Below are 21,828 nucleotides of genomic sequence, written 5' to 3' on the forward strand. Positions count from 1 at the left end.
GGCAGGAAGTAATACCTTGTGCATTGCCACAGGACAAGTCTGGTCTCTCTAATCCATACTATCCAAGTCCATTACCTCCTACAGTAGTACCTAATTACTCCACCTTACAGAGAGATATGCACACTAATTAGGAAGGATGTTAACCACCATAGTGAAAATATTCCACAGCAAATGAAATATTACTTGGAGCAAAAGGGTGATTTGTTTCTGTGAATTGTGCTTTTAAATGAGATCAAAGAATGCTAAAGGCTTCGTTTTAATTATACCTGGAAGGTCTTCCTGTGCATGCACCCCTTTTTCAGCTTTCATGCACACAGCAGTCTGTCTCCCAACCCCCCTGCACAGAAATAAATAAAAGGTTTAAAAATCATATTTACGCTGATATCTTTGCATTACCCCCATTTGAGTTTTTAAATTACTATCTTTATTTTTTTCCAAGGACAATATAACTAAAAAGAAGGTTCATATTTTGAAGTGTATCTATCTGATCATTGCACAAATGTTTTCAGGAGAAATCACTATATTTCTTCAAGATGGGTATGGGTTTTGCCATAGATCAAAGTGAGAGGGAGGAAAAAAAGATAAATCATCAGAGATCCAAAAATACTTTTCATTTGGAGAAGATATCAGGCCATTTCTTTGGGACTGATGGAGTCCCTGTTCTGTCTCCATTACCCGAGGCAGGCAGCCCCAGCTAGGAGCCAACCACTGAGATTATATTCCCCATAAGATGGTCCCCAATATATATATATATATATATATATATATGATCTTCAACCTCTATTGATTGACCAATTTCACAAGCAAAGACTGGTGAAATGAAGCTGAAATGAACATCATGCTTTAACTCATTGAACCTATCAGGCCTGAGTTAATCTCACTGTCCACTGTCTCTGATAGAATTCAATTGATCAATCATGTTTCGGTGATAGTACCATTTCACTGGCTTATTGCTTCTTCATTTCAGAGCTTGACCTGTTAGATATACTTGGACTGGCTCAACTCCTCTTGGATACACAGAGATCAGCCTCTGTCTGCCAATGTGTGTCATCTCCTGTCCCAGTTGAAAAGAACTTGAGAGGTTTTTGTGTATATCTGTGGTGTGTTTTTCCACCAAACACACACATATCAATGGTGGATTTATGATGGCATGGAATTGAGTGAGCACAAATTATAAGAGGGACTCTTCCTTCTGCACGGGAGCCCCATCATTCCCTTTTACATAGCTAAATCGACTTGTCGTCCTGTGAATGCACCCCTTTTTCGGCCTAGACAGGGTAAGGCACGTTGGAAAATGGTAACCACAACAATAATAGCAATTGCCGCTGAAGTATAAATTCATGTTGACCTTTCACATTCATCAGTTCATCTGATTTTTGTGATAACCTAAGGAGATGAGCAAGAGATTATCATTCCCGTTTTGCAGATGAGAAAATGGGCTCAGAGAAGGGGAGGTGGCTTGCCCAAGGCCACACAGCAGTTAGCAGGATAGATGACACTGAGAACCCTGGTGTCTCAGCTCCTGAGTGCTTCCCACCCCTCTGAGACTGACCCCCAAAGGGTCTCAGAATTGCCAAGCCATTTTGGGCACATCATTCTGTGCCTGACTACTGGGATAAAGAAGACATGCTCAAAATTCGATTCAGAGAATTTCAGAGCTAAGGATGGATTCTAAGATCAACTTCAAGCTTAGAAGCTGAAGCCCAGAGGGCAATAAACAGTTGTCCAAAGTCACCAGACACTCAGCAGCCCAACTGGAACTCGAACCCTGGATCCCAGGCCCTTGGCCCAGGACTCTGCACTTACTCTCAACACCTCCCTAATTTATGCCAAGCCAATGAGCTCCTGGGAACAGAAAGAACTTCATTCTCCACTGTCAACATGGCCCAATGTGCTGGTTCCTTCATGGCATTTAATTTAATTTTCCCAACTGCAAGCCAAGATGCTGCGCTTTGGGAAATCAGAGGACAGGGGCTCCTCTGGGCTGTCTTCCCAGAGAGGTGGTTCTGGGAGCCACAAGGCTGAGCCCAGCATGTGGGTCTCTGGAGGAGGCCAGGGCAATGACAGTTTGCAAATAAGCCTTGCATCTGCTCAGAGCTGGCAGAGTCTGCAAACACACTAATGGACTTTCCTTTGCCTGCGGGGTGCTGGGGAGAAGCAATAAATAAAGTAGGTGCCTCTGGGGGAAGCCATTGCTGAGGCCAGAGACAGGGATGAGATTAGGGGTGTGCTGAGGGTGAGGGGAAGGGTTTCTGGGCCTCCCAGGGCAGCATGCTACCCACCTTACCCATAAAATAACACACCACCTTCCAAAAACACCTATCCCACATCCCAGATTTCCCAGTTTGTGTTCCAAATAGTCCAGCCCTTGTCTGAGTATTCTGACAGTCCTAAAATTCACCCCAGACACAGAAGGCTTGTGCAGTGGAGGGGCTCACATGGTCTGATCTGGCCACAATGTAGAGCTCCCGTTGGAGGATGACAAGACCGAGGCCCAGGGGCCAGATGGAGGCCCACACCCAGGACAGAGCTGATGACAGGAATGGCTACCCAGGGTTGAGGGCCAGGCTCAGAAGATGACTAGGAGGGAAAGTTGGCTGGAGTTAGTGACTCAGTTGCAACAGAGGACAAAATGAGCCTCTGAAGTTCCCTGTGAGACACTCTGAGCTGTCCACTGATGACCCATTGTACTCTGAGCAAAATTCACAGTGGATCATGGCCGACAAAGGCCCTACTGCATATGGGTACTGGGCCCTGCCACCCCCCACTTCCTGACCTCCCCTCCTCCCACCCTCTTCCTCTTATTCTGCCCTAGCTACACTGGCCTGCTTGCTGTCCCTTAATCAGGCCAAACATACCCCCTCCTCAGGCCTTTGCATGTGCTGTTCCTTCTCTCTCAGAACATGCCTCCTCAGATATCTGTTTGGCTCACTCCTCCCTCCCTTAGAGTCTCTAATCAAACACCATCTCACTATATGACCACCCTCCTAAACCAGCATATACCCTACCCTTGCCCCTGCTTCATTCTCTAGCTCCTTACCCAACTTTATCACCCTCCAGAGCACTTAGCGATGTTGTTTATTTCCCTTCTTAATTATTCTCTCTTCCCCCATTAGAAGGCCATTTGTAAAGGCAGAGGTTTTTGTCTGTCTTATTCATTGCTGTGTCCCCAACACACAGAAAAATGCCTGGCACATAGCAGGCCAGAGTAAATACCTGTGGAATGAATGAATAAAAGTGGATGCTTCATTGAAAGTGCAAAATAATAAAAAACAGGTACAAAGGAGATAGCTACTCCTTGGTCATCTCCTGTTGGGAAAGAGTGGTCACTCCCTCACTGGGGGCATCTGATGACCCCTTTCATGCCTGGCCTAGGGCTTGAGACACAGAACTCCTCCAGGGAAAACAAAAGGGGCCACCAAGCCTTACCCATCACTGAGGCCATAGTCCTCAACACCAAGTGAGGAATGGTGTTGGGTGAGGAACCAGTGAATGGGTGACTGACTCCCCAAGGGAGAGGCCCAGCCTTGGAAGTGTTTAAATGACAAAGACAGCAGTGCACAGGGTGCAAGCTCTGGCTGAGCCATTTGCAGCTGTGTGACCTTACACAGCTCAGCTCATCTGTGCAATGGGGTCAATAAATTGTGCCAAGCCTAACCACTGGGTTAGAGCAAGCAAGCAAATGGATTCCAAATGAGAGTGCTGTCTACACAGCAAACATCTCACATTTGCAGATGAGGACAGAGACTGAAGACAGAAAAAGGGAAACCATTTCCTTAATTTAAATGGCTAAGCTGCAACCCTTGGTTTATGCATTCATTCATCTTTTGTTGGTGCTCTGGCCCCAAACATAGCCCTGTAAGAGAACCAAGGCTCAGCCTTGAGGAGACAAAACCAGAAGATGAAGTTATGATTCAAGCATGGGGAAGTACCCTAAGAGAGCCCCCAAACAACAGGCAGTAGGGACTCAGACACAGAAGCTGTGTGGGAATGGGGGACATGTGGTCTGGGAAGGCTTCCTAGAGAGAGGAATCAGCATTTGAGACAGGATTTGGACTTGAGGGTATGGGGAAGACAGAGAGGGTCTCAGACAGAGGTGAGATGTGGGCGGGACAATGTTCACTGACTGCGGACCCATGGAGGAAAGTCACAGAGCTTCCAGATATAAATCAGGCCATGCTTCTGTCTCCCCAGGGCCAGAATTTACACACAGTATATGCAGACTTTTCTTTTTAACAGTCACAGAACTTCCCAAAGGAAGGCACCCCAGAGAGAAATTCATTTGTTCCAGTGGATCTCAACAAGGGTGCTCACATCAGAGACGATTTGGGAAGCGCGTGAGTTACTTTTACTGGGGTGGAGTTACGACATCAGCAGGCAGATCCAGGGTGCTGCCAGCTCAGTCCAGCACAGTGAAGGACTGCCTGCCTCCCACACATCTTTGGAATGACTCATCCCACATTCAGTTAGGTTACCCATGAACCTAACTCAGTTTTACTTATATACACAAACTTGGTGTTTCACTTTACACTCACTTTTCCAGAACTACAACCATCACATAAATGAAGGGAAGATTACGCTTTGGCTGGAATTTTATCAAGACATGTTTACAATTTCAGAAAACCAGTTTGCTGATGGCAACACCACCAGAGGCCTTCGTATTGCCAAAAAACACCGCTGTCCACGTTTGTAGCTGCTGCATTCATGGGGATTCTATGCCTAAGTGCAAGCAACCGGCTACTCCATTGTGTCTTCTACTATAGTCATGTCTGAGCATTTACACAATGAAATACATCATTCTATAGACTTTATTTTTCTTTCCCCTTTTGTTACAACTGGGGCATTGTACTGACTGTTTAAATTATGTGTGTAGGTAAGTTGTATTTTTTCAAAATTTCACTTTGGCATAGCAAGGGAAGCATAACAAAATATTTGTTTTGAAGAGGGGACATTAAGTTGACAGGATTTAAATTCACAGCATGTGATTTCCAAGGTCCCTCCCATTCTGCCAGTTAGGACTATCCCATATTGGGACAATCTTCCTCATCTGTCTTCCTGAAAAAGGGACAGTTCCAGGGAGAAAAAGAGTTCTCCAGACCTCTTTTGAGGGACAGGAAGACAGATGTCAAAATTAATTCTAAAATAAATGTACTTCCTCAGGCATGAATAATGAGAGCTTATTCCTAAAAGACAGCACCAGATTCTCCCATTCTTTCTAAAAACCCATTTCCTAAATACGCCAGAGCCAAGAAGGGACAAGCTCCTCTTCTTGCCAGGGTCTTCCCTCAGCCATCTATATCAACGTCGGAGCAAAAGGCCAGGGAAAGAAAAGACACCTGGAAAACTCAGTGCTCCTGTCGTCCTGCAGACAGTTAGAATGAGCTTTGGAGCAGAGAGAGGGAAGTGGGACTGAGACTGGGGTGAGGTGTAAGAGCAGGGCTGGGGCCAGAGGGGGGATCTCTGCTACCTCTGCTGCTAGCAGAGTAGGTAAGTAAGCACAGGCTCTGAAACCAGACTGCTCAGGTTTGAATCCCAGCCCTGCGACTTACTAGCTGTATGACCCTGGACTGATCATTTAACCTCTCATCTTTTTCATCTGCAAAAGAGAAATAGTAATAGTACCTACACTTCTTAAGGCTGCTGTGAGCACGGTGCCTATCACATAGTGAGTACCCTAGGATCACTTGTCAGCCTCATAAAGCTGAGAAAAGAGAGCTTTTTCTCCCCCACTGGTCATACTGCATGGCCAGAGCACCGGGCTGGGAGCAGAGATCTGGTCCTGGCTGATCTTTCTCCTGGACCACTCACACTCAACTGGCCCTCAGAGATCATCAATTCCAATTGCCCCATTTTACAGATGGGGATACTGAGGCCCAGAGAGGGAAAGAAAAAGGACAGAACTCACATAGCAAACTAGTGTCAGATATCTAGTCTAGACTCCTTCCACAACATCATGCTGCTTCCTAAGCTAAGCATCAGTTTGTACATCTGTGAACAGGGGTAACTGTCACAAGGTGGCACGAGGGGTCACTGAATGCAATGACAGAGGGAAAAGCCCTTACCAAGCCCAAACTAAGTCTTTGCCAACTTAAGGAATTTCAGTCATTCAGTCACTTGGCACACAGAAGATGTCTGACAGCCATTTATCCCATGCATTGCATTATCATCTCTCACTGGCTAGTAAGTTGCCCAGCAGCGGGGACCTGTACAGAGTACTTGACACATGGTTGGGTTTTGGTAAGTATCTGTTGAGTGTATGAAAGCATGTCTGAAAACGGAACTGGAAAAGAAAAAAGAAAAGGAACTCTGGTGTCTCCGACCAGAGGGAAAGCAAGAGATTGCAAAGAAGAAAGATGGCCACTTCTTTGTCCCTCCTTTCACGTCTGTGCTGGGTGCCAGGCCCCGTACTAGGTGCTGAGGAAGCCGCTGGGGTGAGCGAGAGGTACCGCTGTCCTTGGAACTGATGGTCTGACGACGCGGAGGCAGTAGAAAGCTGGGGGGCAGGTGGCCTCAGAGGTGCCACGTGGCTGGCAGCCTCCTCTAGGGGAGCAGGGAGGGCTTCCTAAGGGAGGTGCCATGCCACAAAGCCTAGGGAGGAGGCCTGGGGAGCGAGATGAAAGGAAAGCCATCTCTCCAGGACAGAGGGCACAAAGACATCGCCGGCATACGTGGTGGCTGTAATCCAGCCCTGAATTTGCTAAGCTATGGCACTCGAAGCAGAGATGACTTTCTGCCTGTTTCTACTTTTCCACGGGTGCAGGAGGCGAAAAGTTGATACCAGAGCATGGTCCGGGAAGACCGGAATCCCTGCAGGCCCGGGGGCAAAGGGAAGAAGAGGCCGCAGGGACACCCGGGAGGAATGGTCACCAACAGCAAGCAAGGAATTTATGAACCTTTATCCAGTTCTGCACTGTGGTCCAAGCGGGGGAGCTTGGTGTGCCAGCACCTCAGTCCCAGGCGGCCTCTCCTGCACACAGCGTCCCTCGGGCCCCTGACACTCGGCAGGCCGCGCCCCCGCCGCCGGCGCCCCTCGCCTCAGCGCGCATCCTCTGCTCCGCTGCCCAGCTCCCGGCTGCCGCCGGCCCGCGCTCCCCGGGGCCCGCAAGCTGGCATCCGTTGTTACCATAACAAACTCAATTGTTCTCAGCAGGGCCCCGGCAAATAAAGTCATTCATTAAGGGTCTCTCCCGGCCGCCGTGGGCTGTGCGGCAATCAGCGGGCCGCTCGCTGCCCCCTCGCGGGCCGAGGCGCGAGCCAGCGCCATTACCTGCCGGGGCCGGGCCTGCGGCGCCGCGGCCGCCACGCTGAGCCCCGCGGCCCCGCCGAGGCCGCGCCGGCGGGGGGAGCGCCCGGCCGCCGATTAGTTTTATCTCTGAACGTCAATTGACTTATACTGATTGGCTTCCTGCCGCCAAATGTCAATTAAATTGCAAATGCTTGGCGGAGGCCGGGCGGGCGGGCCGCCTCCTTCCCGAGGGCGCCGCGCACTCCCTTCTTTTCGCGCCATGTTCTGACGCGGTTGAATTTATTTCTCTTTACACGTCGCACAGGAATATCCTGATGCCCTCCTGCAAGGCGTCTGCCCTCTGCCCTGGGCCGGGGTCGGGCTGGGGGAGGGGCGCCCTAGAAAACAGGGAGGAGGAGGGTCTGGCCCCTCTCCAGGGCCGTCGGCCTGTTGGCGGGGCTTTATTTGCAAGGTGGCCCGACGGAATACCTTAAGACATCTTGGCATATGACTCCTGGTGCGCCCTTGGGCAAATCTCTTACTGCTTAGCTCAGGCCAGGCTTTCTTCACTGGCCAGGGGGGCTTGAGGAGATGGCGGCTGGAGTGCTGCATCTGGGTGAGCGCAGGGCGCAGGGTCTGGCAGAACCACTAACAATCTCCTGGTGCTCACTCTGCGCCCAGTCGTTTTAAGCCTGTGCACAGGCTAATCTCAACAACTGTCTGGGGAAGTTACTATTATCATTCTCCTTCACAGGCAAGATAATGGAAGACAGATTAGGGAGGTTACGGGAGATCTCCAGTGTGGAGTGGCCAACAGGGCTGCAGGCTGGGCAGCCAGATTTCAGAAGCCTGTGGCTTACTGGTGCATGGTACTCCAGGGAGAGGTGCTGTGAAGAAGTAAGAAAGGGAAAGGGACAAGGCACTAAACTAGACCTGGGCACCTGCCACTGCCAAAAGCCGTGCCGGCGGTCTGCCATCTGTCCTGGGTTTCTCACAGCAACAGTACGACTTATGTATTATAGTCCCCATTTTACAGATAGGAAAATGGACCTTTGGAGAAGTTAAGGATTTGTCCAAGGTCACAGAGCAGGCTCTAAACTTTAAGAACACTCCATTCCTACGTAGAGCTTTACAGTTTACAAAGCACTTTCTCATGCATTGCTTCTGAGTTTGCACCAGACTTGGAGAAAGGCATTCTGCTCCCTTCTTTGCCAGTAAGAAAACTGAGGCCCAGAATGGCTTGTGCAAGATCACCTGCACTCAAACCCTGGGCCCTGTAACTCCAAGCCCAAGGCTCCAAACCCTACCAGAAAGAGGCCTCAAAACAAGGATGACTCAGGCAATGCTCTGTTTTTTCCCTTTCTTCCCATTCTGCGGAGGGCTAAGAGGATGGACAACTCAAGTCATAACCAGAATCAAGCTGGAAAACGCTTCAGCTCATGCAAGAAAAGAGGAAAGGGGCTCCCTGGAAAGAAGGCGTTTGTGGAGGGCTACATTAGGTCTCCAAAGAAATTGTACTGTTTATTCCCCCATTGTCTCCCATAAACCTCCCCCTTTGCTGCTCCTGTCTGTTCCTTAAGGCTGTGTCTTGGGAGAGAGGTACACAGGTTCTTAACTGATAAAAGATGCCAGCATTTAAAAGATACAAACCTGACTGGCCGTCTTTTTCAGAAAAGAGATGTTAGCAGAACAAAAGTACCATTCAAAAGTGCTGGATGGCATTTGTCTCAGAGGGGAAATGGAGAGAGAGAAGATGGAGGAGGAGGAGGGGGAACAGCAGGGAGGAGGGAGAAGGAAGCATCTGGACTGGAAGGGTTGTCCAGGCTCATGGCATCCAGATCTTGAGGACCCATAGGGTCAGGGACCTGACTGAGATCACACAGCAAAACAGTGGCTGAACCGGGGTCAGGAACCCAGGCCTCCCCACCTTGTATCAGGTTTGTCCTGCCTCTGCAAGTTGCCCTCATCTACAACTTGAATTATTAGCTTCTTGAAATATGAATTCTGCCAGTATAAATTCTGGTGGGAATGTCTTTTTCTTCCGACTCTAGCCTGAATAATCCTGTCATTAGACTAGAAACATAAATAAAATAATCATTAAAAAAGGAGAGAACAGAAAACAAAAGAGCCTGGAATTCAGAAAGTTCTCAACAAGATCATCTTACGAATCCAGATTCAGGATTAACTCTTTGATCCAATGATAAAAATAATAATAGCTGATATTCTTTAAACTTGCTATGTGCCAGTGCTAATGAAAATATTATAGGTACATTGTGTACTTACCAGGTGAAGCAGTAATTATTATCCCTTTTTGACAGATGAGGAAATGGAGGCTCAAAGAAGTGAAGGCCCTTGTCAAAGCTCACACAGCTAGTAAATGGAACGGCCTGAACTCCAGTCCACCCACCACACCATCCTGCTGTGGCTTAGCACCTGCCTGTGATCAGCCAACTACCTGTACTTGAAGCCGACGGGCTAGAAGGTGTGACAGGGCAGTATGCGCAGCAGTGTTGGCGGAAGCCTCTGAAATGGGGGCCCTGAGTAATGAAACAGACTTTGAGCCAAGGTCCCCCAACGCTCCACCTGGCAGGGTGATGAGAAGCAGACCAGGGTGGCAGGCAAGGCTATTCTGGAGCCAACAACCTGGTGCCAGTCCGAACACCCTACCCGGGCCACTGTAGGCAATTTCCTTGATCTCTCTAAGTCTCCATAAAATGGGGATGATAAGAATACCCACCTGTACAGTGGCGGTATTAAATGAGTTAATTATATATATATATATATGTATAGTACACAGTAAGTACATAGTGGTGCTGTCTTGCAGTTGCTATTTGGGGCTGTGACCTATACACACCTGGAACATATGCTCAGGTAAAGCAGGCAGGTGGAGGGCTAAAGGCAGCAGCACGCAATCCATGCATGTGTGTGCATGTGTATGTGCATGTATATGTGCATTTAGACCATGGGAGAGCTCCCCCCCATTTCTAGAATGGTGGTCATGAGATCATTTCTATGAGGCCAGACAGCAGCAGCTGGAGTATGGAGGCTTTGAGATCAGGCAAGAGTGGAAGGATATTTGATGTGCAAGGCTCCAGGTCTTACTCAGCAGCCTACATCCACTGACCAAAGGGACTCAGTATCTATGACATCCAGCGGCCCCCCCCATTCGCTACATGTTTGCTACCATGCACAGGTCCTGTGCTGAGCACTAGGGGAGACAATGGTGACCGTGGCAGACATTGCTCCCATCTTCATGGGGCTCACAGGGAAGACAGACAAGTGACAAATGTGATCATTTCACTAACAGACAGGTTCTGTGTGCTGCAGGTGGCTCCAGGGGAGCTAACAGGAGTAAGCATCAAGGAAGCCCTCACTTAGGAAGTGATATTCAAACTGGATCCTGAGGTTTTGGAAAATTTAGCTAGGTAAATGGTTGGGGAGTGGGAGAGTAGTGGGGGGAGTTTTCCAGACAGTGGGAACAGCATTAGAATAAAAGACACCCTTTACTGAGCATGTATCATGCAATCAGGGGTCATCCTGGGCACTTCACCTGCATTGTCTCATACAATCCACGTAACACCCCAGTCATGGTTGGTGCCCTCATTTTGCATGTAAGGAAAATGAGGCTCAGAGAGGTCAAATAACTTGCCCAAAGTCACACAAATAGGTGTGGATGAAGTCAGTGCTGGAACCCCATTGCCTGACTACAACCAATGCATGGAACCCTTATGCTGCAAGCAGGAAAGAACAAGTAGTGTTCAAGGGACGGAAAGAGGTTTGGTGACTGGAATAAGCATGAACAGGGTTGGGAGGGTAGAGAAGGATGAGGGTCATAAGACAAGCAGGGGCCTGACCACGGATGGCCTTCCAACCTCATTAAGAAGTTTGGCTGGGTTCTGAGAATGATAGGCAGATTTGAAGGCTGAAAACTCTCCAGGCAAATCATTGGTCAGATCTGTATTTCAGAAGTGCCTCTGGGGCTGCTGTCTGGAAGGTGGACTGTTTGAAGAAGTCAAGGATGTTGGAGGTGGGGACCCACTAAGAGGCTACAGCAATAGGCCAAACAGGAGGAAACAGTGCTTGCACCAAGGCAGTGGCAAGCAGAGGGAATGGGGAGAAATGAGCAGATTCAGGAGATATTTAGGACAGAGATGCAATGACCTTGAGCAAACACCTGCCATGACGCCTTTATTTTTGGTCACAGACAGAGGCACAAACTTTCTAAGCTGTGAGGATAGTGGAATGCCTGCTGCCAGCTAACTTAAATTCCAGGAGAAAAAAAAAAATAGCAGCCCCTCCCTCTCCTACAGGACCAAAGAATATTTCAAAGCATTTTCCAAGGTCCTCTTATATAAAAGTCTGTGAGGCTGATGTTACTGTAATCCCCACAGATAGTAAGTGACCTGCCCAAGGTCACACAGCTGACACCAAAAGATCCTGTATCCAGCCCCAACCCCAGTGCTCTCTCTGGCACACCACAGAATGTGAGAGCCCAAAGACCCCAAAATGGCCCGTTCAAATCTCCACATCCTAACATGAAGAAAACAGGACTCAGAGAGAAGTGACTTGCCCAAGGTCACACAGAAGCTAAAGGCTTAGAATAGAATAAAGGACCAGAAAGGTTTGATCAAGACATCTACACCACAGAGGTGAGGAGGACCAGACTGATCCCCAACAGTGATGTCCAGCCTCCCCCTGCCCTGACTAAACCCTGGCAGAACAGTGAGACTCAGGCAAATGGTCAGCCCACCTGGCCACCGCTGCACCCCACGAGACAGAAGCATACCAGGCTCACAAGTGGCCTATGCACACTGCCCTCTTACCCCTCATCCCCATCCCTGGACAGCAACTAAGCTGTCTTGGGTCAATGGTGCCACCTGGTGGCTGGTGCTGGGAAGTATCTGACCGGGGAGTCGCTTTTCATCTTCCTTTCTAGTCTGACAAGGGGCAGTGCCTGTTGCATCTCATAGCCCAGTTCATGACGCTGCAGTCAGTCTCTTTCTCACACATACCTTCTCTAGCACCTTTCATCCTGCCTCTGTCAATTCCTCTCAGGTTACTTTAGGACATTCTCTTCTTCTCCCTCTCCTCCATTTCAGACCATTAATCCGAAGAAGGACTAATGCAAATGATAAACTTGTACCAATGAAGATGAAAACTGTACATTTCAAAGTGTAATTAGACACATACACACACACACACACACAGTGATCAACCACTGACATTCTGGAAACACCCAGAAGTACCTATGGAACTAGAACAAAAATCTCCCCTTTATTGCCTTTCAGACCTGCTTTTCCTCAAAGGCCAGGAGCCAAAATAAATACCATACCTACTTCTCTTGTTTCATTTTATTGTGTTTCATTCCTAGTCAGTATCATTTGCTGGTGTTTTCCTCACCAAAATTATGTCCAGGATGAGGTCTCAGGGATCTGCAAGCTGGTGTGGAGCTGAGCTGCAATGGGGAGATGTGGTCGGGTCCCCAAATGCCCACTTCCCAGGCTCTTAGGGAGCACAGGGCAGCTGCTGTTGGCCCTAAAGGAAGCCTGCTAGAGGGAGATCAGACCTCAGCCCCTACAGATACACTGCTGGAAATGAAAGGAGACGCAATAGCTGTGCCTTTCTGTGGAGCTCAAGCTTGGGAAAGGTGCAAGCCCCTGCATACCCCAATCTGCTAGAAGAGGATTTTCAAAGTCCCGCATGTTTTGTCATTCCCTCCCCCAACTCAAAGCCCTGACATGGCTCCCACTGCCTTCAGCAGCCAGAAGTGGGGAAAACTATGGTACCTTTCTTTTAACTAAAACCATTTAACTGCTCTCCCTCTCTATGAGTGATAAGCAAGCAAGCTCAGAGTGGGCAGCAGCCTGAGCAGAGATTCTCCAAGTCTAGTCCAGGTACCCCTTGAGTGTCCCCAAGACCCTTCCAGGGGATCTGCGAGGTCAAAACTATTTTCACAATAATACTAAGATATTGTTGGCCTTCTTCACTCTGACTCTCTCACAAGCTTACAGTAGAGTTCTACAGAGGTTATAGAATGCGTGACATTACAACAGATTGGATACAGAACCATATATGAGAACCTAGCTGTCTTTTATTAAGCCAGACACTAAAAAGATTTGCAAAATCATAAACCAGTGCCACTCTGATTAAATTTTTTGGTTTGGAAAATACAGTTTTTTTATTTCAAAAATATTATTTATGTTACTTGTTTATTACTATTATTTTTAATGAATTGGTAAATAAAGATTTAACATTTTTATCTGTTTTGATTAAGCCACATAAACTGTAAAGTTCCTTGGGGCCCTTGATCATTTCTAAGGGTTTAAAGGGTTCTCAAGACCAAAAGTTTGAGAACCACTGGCCTAAAATACTATCAATAGGACTTGAGGTAAGACCAGGAGAAGCTTAGAATCTTGGTGCCACAAAGAACCTTAGGAATCCCTTGATCTTATATTTAGATGAGGAAACTGAAGCCCAAAGAGAAGGGGTTTCCCCAAGATCACAGCAAGTTAGCCACAGAGTCAAGACTGGGACCCAGAGCTTCTATCTCCTTCCCCCCTGATTCCTTCGCCTGCCTCATAAGCCTCTGGTAATTTGGAGCCTTGTGAAATCCCTGCATTGCAGATTCTGGCCTTATTCCAAGGCCAGAAAGGACCATGGGATTCTCTGCTCCACAGGGCATTAGGAATGTGGGGTGTGGAAGAAAGCCAGGTCCATTCCACCCTGAGCTTCCCTGGCAAGCAGTCTGCCCGCAATGACACCATCCCTGCTGCTGTCCCTTCAGATGGCCCCAAAGCTCTTGTTCTGGTTGACGTCAGAACCAACTTCCTAAACTGAGATCCTCACACAGGGCCGGGATTCGGCTGGGGAAGGGGAGGGGGCCTGAGCACAGCAAGTGTGCAAACAGGCGGGGGCTTGGGTGGAAGGGGTGTTCAGTGGTGATGGCTTCCCACAGGCTCTCACTCACTGAATCAAAATGAAACTCAGGGACCTGGGGGCTGGGAGGAACTGAAACCTGACCCCCAACCCAAGGGACAAGCCCTAGGCCCTAGGGAAAGGCCCAAGGAGTCTCTCCAATTGACCACCTGGCCTCAGGTCCCTCGCTTTACCAAAGACATCTCTGACACTTGTCTGCCTGGGCTTGGCTGACGTGTCAGAGACTACAAGGCCAGAAGGACAAGGGAAGGTGGCCAGCCATGCTGGGAGACTGAAGGCCCACTAGGTGCCCCCTACATGCCCTGGGGCAACACCTGCACCCTCTTGGCCTGGACCAGTAGGAGTGCCTATCTGGTGGGTGTGGACTGAGCAACTTCAATAGCACTGTTCTTCTGTGGCTCCTTGGCCCTGGCCTACTGCCTCCCCTATCCCACCCTCCTCTGGCCTGAGAACTTGACTGCCCACTTCCCTGACCACACACACACACACACACACACACACACACATACACACAGCCCCATCAGGCCAGGTCAGGTCTCCAGTGGTCCATGATGGGCCTGATGAACCTGATCACCTTAGCCAGCTGTGAAGAACCACTGGTCCAACACTGAAAATCCCCCAGGAAGTGGGCTGGCTCTGGATCAGGCCAGGTCAACAGACCAGCCTCGGGAATAGCATTCCAGGGGGCGGGCCCTGCACGGATCATGGCCCAGGGACAGGAAAGCTCAGAGAATACACAGGGAGTGGAAGCACAGAAGGGATGAGAGGAGGAACAGGCAGCCAGGGTGGGAAGGTCAAGGCTCACTGTGGAGAGTTGAGGTTAGCTCTGGGGGTGAGTCAGGGGTCAGCCATTCCCCGGGTGATCGGCTGACGGGGCAATGGGGCTGGGTCCAAGTTGCCAGTGGCTTTCATCAGTGGGGGCAGTAGATGGGCCCAGAAGAGAGAAAGCAAGAGAAAGCAAAAATTGAGATTTGTCACATCAGATGGCAGCAGGATGCCAAGGACGCTCTGAGGAGCCCATTCTCTCTCTCTCTAGGTTTTCTGCATTTTTATTGTGTGACCTGGTCAGACCCCTTCTCTCCTCCAAGCCTGTTTTCCTACCTGAGTAATAACTGCAGTGACATGTCCTAGATGCTCTCCAAGGCCCTTTTCTCTGACAGGGAGTCTTGAGGGCCAAGCTGGTGACCCTGTGACCCAGTCCTCCCAGGCCCGGGTGATCTGCCCTCTGGCCCTCCATCTTGGAGGCCTCCACTGCCTTGCGTACCCAGGGCCTCTCTTCATGAGGAACTGAGGCTTGGCCCTTTTATTCTCCCATCACAGGGGGCTGGAAGACCAAGGTCCTGAAGGAAGGGTAGCAAAGGAAAGGGAGTGGCCCCCGTTTTGCTGCTGACACCTGGGGGCACTGTTGTTCAGTCCTGACGCCCACAGCAGCAGACTGTTACAAACAGGAAGTTGAGGTGGGCAGATCAGCTAGTTTCGGCTGCCAATGGAACTATGGCTGGAACCTGCTTGCCCTCAGCCTGTGACTGGCCTCACACTCTCAAGCCCCTTCCTCCCTTGGTGGCCACTTACTAAGCACTTACTACAACCAAGCGCTGGGGCTAAACTTTTTGTGGGTGTAACTTCATTTTGTATTGTGTGACCTTCCAATAACTCAACAAGGCTCGTGCCATCTCTTTGTTCCAGATGACAAAATGGAGGCTCAGAGAGTTACTTGCCAATAATTTCACCACAGGAAGTCTTTGAACCACTCAGTCCCAGGCCTGTGAGTCTGTGTCCTTGTTTCAACACCTCACCATCTTATTTGGGGCTTTTCAGAGATCAAAGAACTATGGAATCAAAGGCTAACTACAACTCCTGTCTCAGGAAGCCTGAACTTCCCCACACATCCATTCCCTCTTGGGAAATCTGACAGGGACCTCTGTACCTTCTATCCCAAGCCCAGGGGCAGCAGACAGTCTGAATTCCTGCAGAGGAAAAGGGTCCTAAGAGAGGAAGATCAGGGCTTGCCCAAGGTCAGGGGGCCTGGGCCCGGGGTGGTCTGTGAGCCTCTGAAAGCCCTTCTGCCCCTGTGATGGTTCCCATGGAGGTCTGCAGGCAGGCTGAGCTGGGGCTCCCAGCCCACAAGAGAGAGAGGAGAAGGAGGTGGTAAGAAAGGGAGAAAGTGCATGAGTGTGTGTGAGACAGAGAGAGAGAGAACGTGTGTGTGAGAGAGAGAGAGGAAGGGAGGAAGAGGAGGGGAAGGGAGGGAAGGGGAAGGGAGGAGAGGAGAGGAGGGGAGGGGAGAGGAGAAAGACAAACAATGGAGAGAGAGGGAGAGACTGAGAGGAAAGTGGATGTGAGAAAGAGAGTGAGAGCTGGACCGGGAGACAGAAGCAGATGCAGGGGAAGTATCTGTTAACAGGACATAAAGGGAGGCAGTTAACACTGTATGAGCTGCACCCCCAAATGAAAGACATGGGAGAGACACAAAGACACAGAGAAGACAGGTACAGCCAGAAAGAGGATGGACACAGTCATGACAGGACTCCCCACTAAATGCCCTCAAACTTCCCCTGGATGGTCTTGCTGGACATGATATCTCTTGAAAAGGACAGGCCACCTCTGGGTTTTGGCTGTCCTTCCTGTACGGGTCTTCAGGAAGATAGCAGTCCAGGGCCCAGAGGGCCACCTGCAGTGTACCCTCTACTGTCCAGAAAGAAGCTCTGTCCCCCACAGTCCACACTAGCACTGGATTGAGCAGCTTTCTGAGCAAATGAAAGGGATTCGCACTCGGCTGACCTCAGTGTGTTCAGAGCCTTTCAAACCCTGGGGGATTGAGGTGGTGGGGGAGAGGGAGGAGACCTGAATGGAGGCCCTGGAGATGGTGGGAGGAGGCCCCACCAGAGATCAAAGGCTCAGGCAGGAGCAGAGGGCCTGGGGCTGCCCTTTCACCCATGGCTGCTATTCACAGCTCTGCCAAGTCTGGCCCCACCACCACCTCCTCCGAGCCTTCCAGGGAGGGCGGCACTGCTTCAGGCTCTTGACCCCCTGGCCCAGGGGGATTCCTGAGGCCTATGCCACAGTCTTCTTCATGAAAGCTCTCAGGTGGGCCCAACCAAGAGACAAGCTGTGTCCCATGCCTGGGCAGCATGCTAGTCTGACTCAGTGCCATCCACGAGCCTCCTGGCATCTCTGCACCATGCCGGGTGCCAAGGGGTCAGGCTGTGATTAGAAACTTGCTATGTGGCCCCTGCCCAATCAAGTCCACATGGATGGCCAACTCAGAGTCAGGGCAGCAGGAAGGAAACACTTCCAGACACAGGGCAGTCACAGAAGTGCTTGGTACCTACATTTTAACAGGCCTGAAAAGACTGTTAAAAAGAGTCCAAACCAAATGCCCTCTTAACTTTCTGCACCCCCTCTCTCCAGCCCCCGCTCACAGTTCCAGGGACAGGGGACTCACTATCTTCCCAAGCTAATGCTTCCATCCTTGGCTCAGCCTGGCTACTGTCTGAAAGCTGTTCCTTGCACTGAGCCATAATCTGCCTCCCTACAGCTTCCTTCAACCAGCCCCAGCTCTGACCTTGAAGGCCCCAGGGACCTTATCAGTCACAGAACAGTTCAGCTGAAATTTGGACACAGTGGCCACATCCCCAAGACTTACTTGTCTTGGAGGAAAACGTCCTGGGAAGAATCCTAGAATTTCTAGACTGAAGAAGCCCTCAGCAACACACTGCCTAACGGCGCTCTAACTCGTTTGTTCTTGTTGTAGCACTTTATTCAGATGGAGCTTTCTGTGGAAGCCCAAAATACCAACCAGAAGCACTCCCGGTTAAGGGGAGTAAAGAGCCTCCCACTCATCCTCCTCAACTGTGAACCCTGTGCAGGCATGCGACCAACCGGCTCCACCAAGGAGCATTTGTTGAGCACCTGCTCTGTGCTGAACACTTGTGCTCAAGCCATGGTATGTTGGTATCCAATACAGTAGGCACGTGTGGCTGCCAAGTACCTGAAATGTGGCTAGTGCAACTGAGGAACTAACTTTTTATTTGATTTTATTTTAATTAACTTAAAACTAAAAAACAGAAGCAGTGCAAAATATCTCTCCCTTGATAAAGTGTCATTTCCTATGAAGAGCCTTCCCAGAGCCCCTCCCTGCCTGGCTCTCCCACTCCAGGGCCCCCCCACCCCCCATCAGAGCACCCCCTCACACATTGCCTGCCCATCAGAGGAATTTGGGCTTGTGGGTCTTGCCCCCCAGCCTGGGAGCTCTAAAGGGCAGGCCCTCTGTGGCTGGACTTTATTACCACCCATCCCTCCCCTGAGGCCTGGGCCGGAGAGTGGCTCCAGGAGGTGCCACAGGGCAAGACCCAAGTCCCAGCTGGAGGTGACTGTGAACCCCAGTAGGTCAGCCAATTCCACCTTACAGAGCCCCATCTGAGAAATGAGGGACTAGGACCCTCAGCGGTCTTCCTCTTGGTCCTCTATGCCTTTCTGGCCCTTCCCTCAGGTTGCCAAGGGCTCTTGAGAAAAATGATGCCATGGTCTGTGGCCTCACCAGACTGGCCCTCCCAGGCACCTGGCGATTCCTATGTTTCCCCAGTGGCTGGTTCGTACTTTCTCGCCATGCTGACCATGCCCTCCAGCTTGAAACTCTTCTTCACGCTGTCCCTGGACTCTACCCAGCCTTGGGCTGCTCCACTTCCAAAGCATCTCTCTGGAAGGGATAAGGGGCAGAAGGGAGAGGGACAATACAAGGGAACTGAGGCCTCAGAAGCTCTCTAGCTTTTCCCAACCCCCTGGGCCATACCAGCCTTGTGGCTTTGCCAGTGTTACAGAACTCCCTGGGGCCCTGGTTTCTGTTCCTATATAATGAGGGTGGCGATCTCTGCCCTTCAACTCCCCTTGACACCAATTCAAGGATCCAGGGGGCTATAAAGGGCAGTGGGGAAACTACACAGTACTTGCCCAGGCAGTCTGCCAGTCTGAGCAAGGGCACGTCTGCTCACCTCTCTCCCAACAAGAAGCATTCTCGGTGATGCAGAGCAGGCGGGGTGGTGGGGAGGCTCTGGTTGCTGCTTGGGTCTCCCACCTTTCCTAATCCTGTGAGCTTCCAGGACCATCAGATTGTTTTCTGTTAGACCCCAGATCACAGACTGGATCACCTCCCACATCTTTCTGGGGATCAGGGCTTGATCATAAATTTAAAAACTGGAAGGAACTCAGATGATCCAGTCCTACATCTGATTCTTGACACTCTTGTACAACAGCCCAGCATGGTCGCTTAGGCTCTATCACATACCTGTAGTGACAGGGCCCTTACAACCTCCCAAGGCAGCCCCTTTGTGCCCCAGACCATTCTCATATTTACAAAGCTCTTTTAACACTGAGCTGAAATCTCCTCTCCATCTGCCACACACTGGCCTTTGAGGCCACCCAACAAAGTCTCATCCCACTCACCTTCAATATGACCCTTTCAGATATTTGAAGGCAACAGTCCAGTCCTGTTCATTCTTCTCTTCTTTGTGTCAAAAAAATCCCCAGAGTCTCCAGGTGCTATGAGATCCAGATCTCAGCTATGACCATCTGGATACATCTCTATTTGTCACTGTCCTTCTTAAAAGTCAATACCCCAAATGGGCCACAGTCCTCAGGAAATGATCTGACTTGACTAGCACAGAGCAGTCTAGACTAAAACACTCACATTCCAACCCCCCTGCACATCTTAAAGCAGCTTGAGAGGCTAAACAGTGACCACGGATGAGAGATAGAAAGCCAACAGAATGCCCCACAAGCACAGTAAAATGATTCCCCCAAACCAGGACTTGTTTTGGTAGTAAACATCTAACTAGATTTTCTTCTTTTTCCAAATATTTCTGCCTGGATCCCTCAGCCCCTGAGGGAGCCTCATACTTCCCACCCCTCCACGGTGATCAAACGCAGCTGGGCCCCAGCATAGGCACATCTGCTGCAAGTCCAGTGACAGTGGCAGAAAAGATGACACCTTCAGCCCCATAAACCAACAGAGATGGTAGTCCCACCACCTCCTGCAGTAACACAGCACAGCAATCCCACAGAGTTAAAGACTTCTGACATCTGCTCTGAGTGTCAGGAGCAGGTGAAAGAGGTGAGACAAGTTCCAGAGGCTGTGAATCATCACCACACGCCCCCAGGCTCCAAAGGGAGGCCATAGGCCCAGCTTCTGCTCTGCCCGGAACATGCAGACCACAGCCCAGCCCACCACTGGGCAGACTCAATTTTCTAGTTACAGATCTTAAGTACTCTGGCATGTGCTCATGAGAACACACATGCCTTACAGGGAGGCGAGAAAGGGAATTGGGTCAAGGAACAGAATCATTGAATCAAGATTTCTGTCACGCTGCTCTAAGGCCCTAGACCATGGTCCGTTTTTTTTTCCTTTCCTGAGGAAGGTTTCTACAGAATCCCAGGGGGTCGCTCCTCCTCTCAAACACATTAATGTCAGCTGGTGCTGGCAGCCCATCCAGTGAAAGAGAACCTAGATTAAGGTGGGCCCATGGCCAGGACAGAGGTGGCCAGCTCCACAGGCCCAGGTGGCACCCCAAGAAGTAGAGATAAACCAACCGGAAAGATGGTCATCTTTGTAATCCTGGGAAGGCCCCTGAACTCCTTCTATCCAGGACCAAGGGCTGAGATGAGATGATTAGCTTTCTCAACCCATCCCTGACCTGAGCATCCCTAGAGGCCTTCTCGGGGAGAGGTGTGCACAGTCCCTCAAACAAGGCACCCGCTGACCCCCGCCACCCTACATGTGCCCCTCTAGCTGCAGGACACCCAGACCCTCTCTCTTCTCCAGGGCCCCCCTACAAAGGGGAGCAGGCTGTTGTGCTCACAACCTCCAAATCCTGTCCTCAGGCATCTGTCTGCAAACAGAAGTTCTCCTTACAGGCCACAAAGCTCAGGCCACAGGGGCTCTGCAGGTAAAGGGGTGCTCAGCGGGCACCTTTGCTCCACCCCCTGACTGTGTGCCCAGACACAGCTCCCATCAGGTCCATCCCAGGCAGGGCAGCATCGGCATCTCTTACCTTCATCTCTTTTGCGCTTGTTGGTGTCAGCACTGGGGGACGTGATGCCCAGGATCCCGCTGATAGAGTACGAGGAGCCAGCTGAGTCCGTGCTCACAGAGGACACCTGCGTCACGGAGCCTGTGGACACTGTGCAGAGGGAGAAGGGCGGTCAGGGCCCAGCAGGAGGGCGGTAGGGGCGGGCACTTTGGGCCTTCTGCCAAAACAATGGCGCTGACCCGCTCTGGGCTGGATGCGACTGCAGAGCTGCGAGAGTGCAGGGACTTGGCGACTGTGCACTGAGGACGCTTGCCCCATGGCAGTGGCTGCACCTGTGTGGTGAGAGCGGCCCTGAGCTGTTTGCCTTGGTTCTTTGCTGCTGGGGGGCTGGGAAATGGCCAGCGAGGAGGACTGATGGTAAAGAAAGGAACACGGGAGGAAGAAGAGCACTAGCTCAAATCCTGGCCAAGGGTACAAGGTGCTGGGGGATGGAGAGGAGAGAGGGGAGCTGGCTCCACCACAAGCCAGGGCTAAAAAGAGACTTACACTTGCTCATTAGGCAGGTTCACTCCCTGCTTACATATCCACCCACCCATGCAGACAAAAATACCTGCACGTTCATACACAGCCTGCAAAACTCCA

General features: G+C 50.5%; 1 protein-coding gene across 6 annotated transcripts in view; it reads right to left on the reverse strand.

Moving 5' to 3' along the window:
* PAX5 (paired box 5) overlaps positions 1-21,828 on the reverse strand; it is a 168,856-nt gene that overhangs the window by 117,537 nt on the left and 29,491 nt on the right. For all 6 annotated transcript variants that reach the window (XM_036888476.2, XM_036888475.2, XM_036888471.2 and 3 more), the window contains exon 5: positions 21,208-21,336. In XM_036888476.2, the coding sequence (XP_036744371.1) occupies positions 21,208-21,336 (129 nt within the window). The remainder of the gene's footprint in view (positions 1-21,207; positions 21,337-21,828) is intronic.

Source organism: Manis pentadactyla, chromosome 3 (assembly GCF_030020395.1).
Source record: "Manis pentadactyla isolate mManPen7 chromosome 3, mManPen7.hap1, whole genome shotgun sequence".
Classification (NCBI taxonomy): domain Eukaryota; kingdom Metazoa; phylum Chordata; class Mammalia; order Pholidota; family Manidae; genus Manis; species Manis pentadactyla.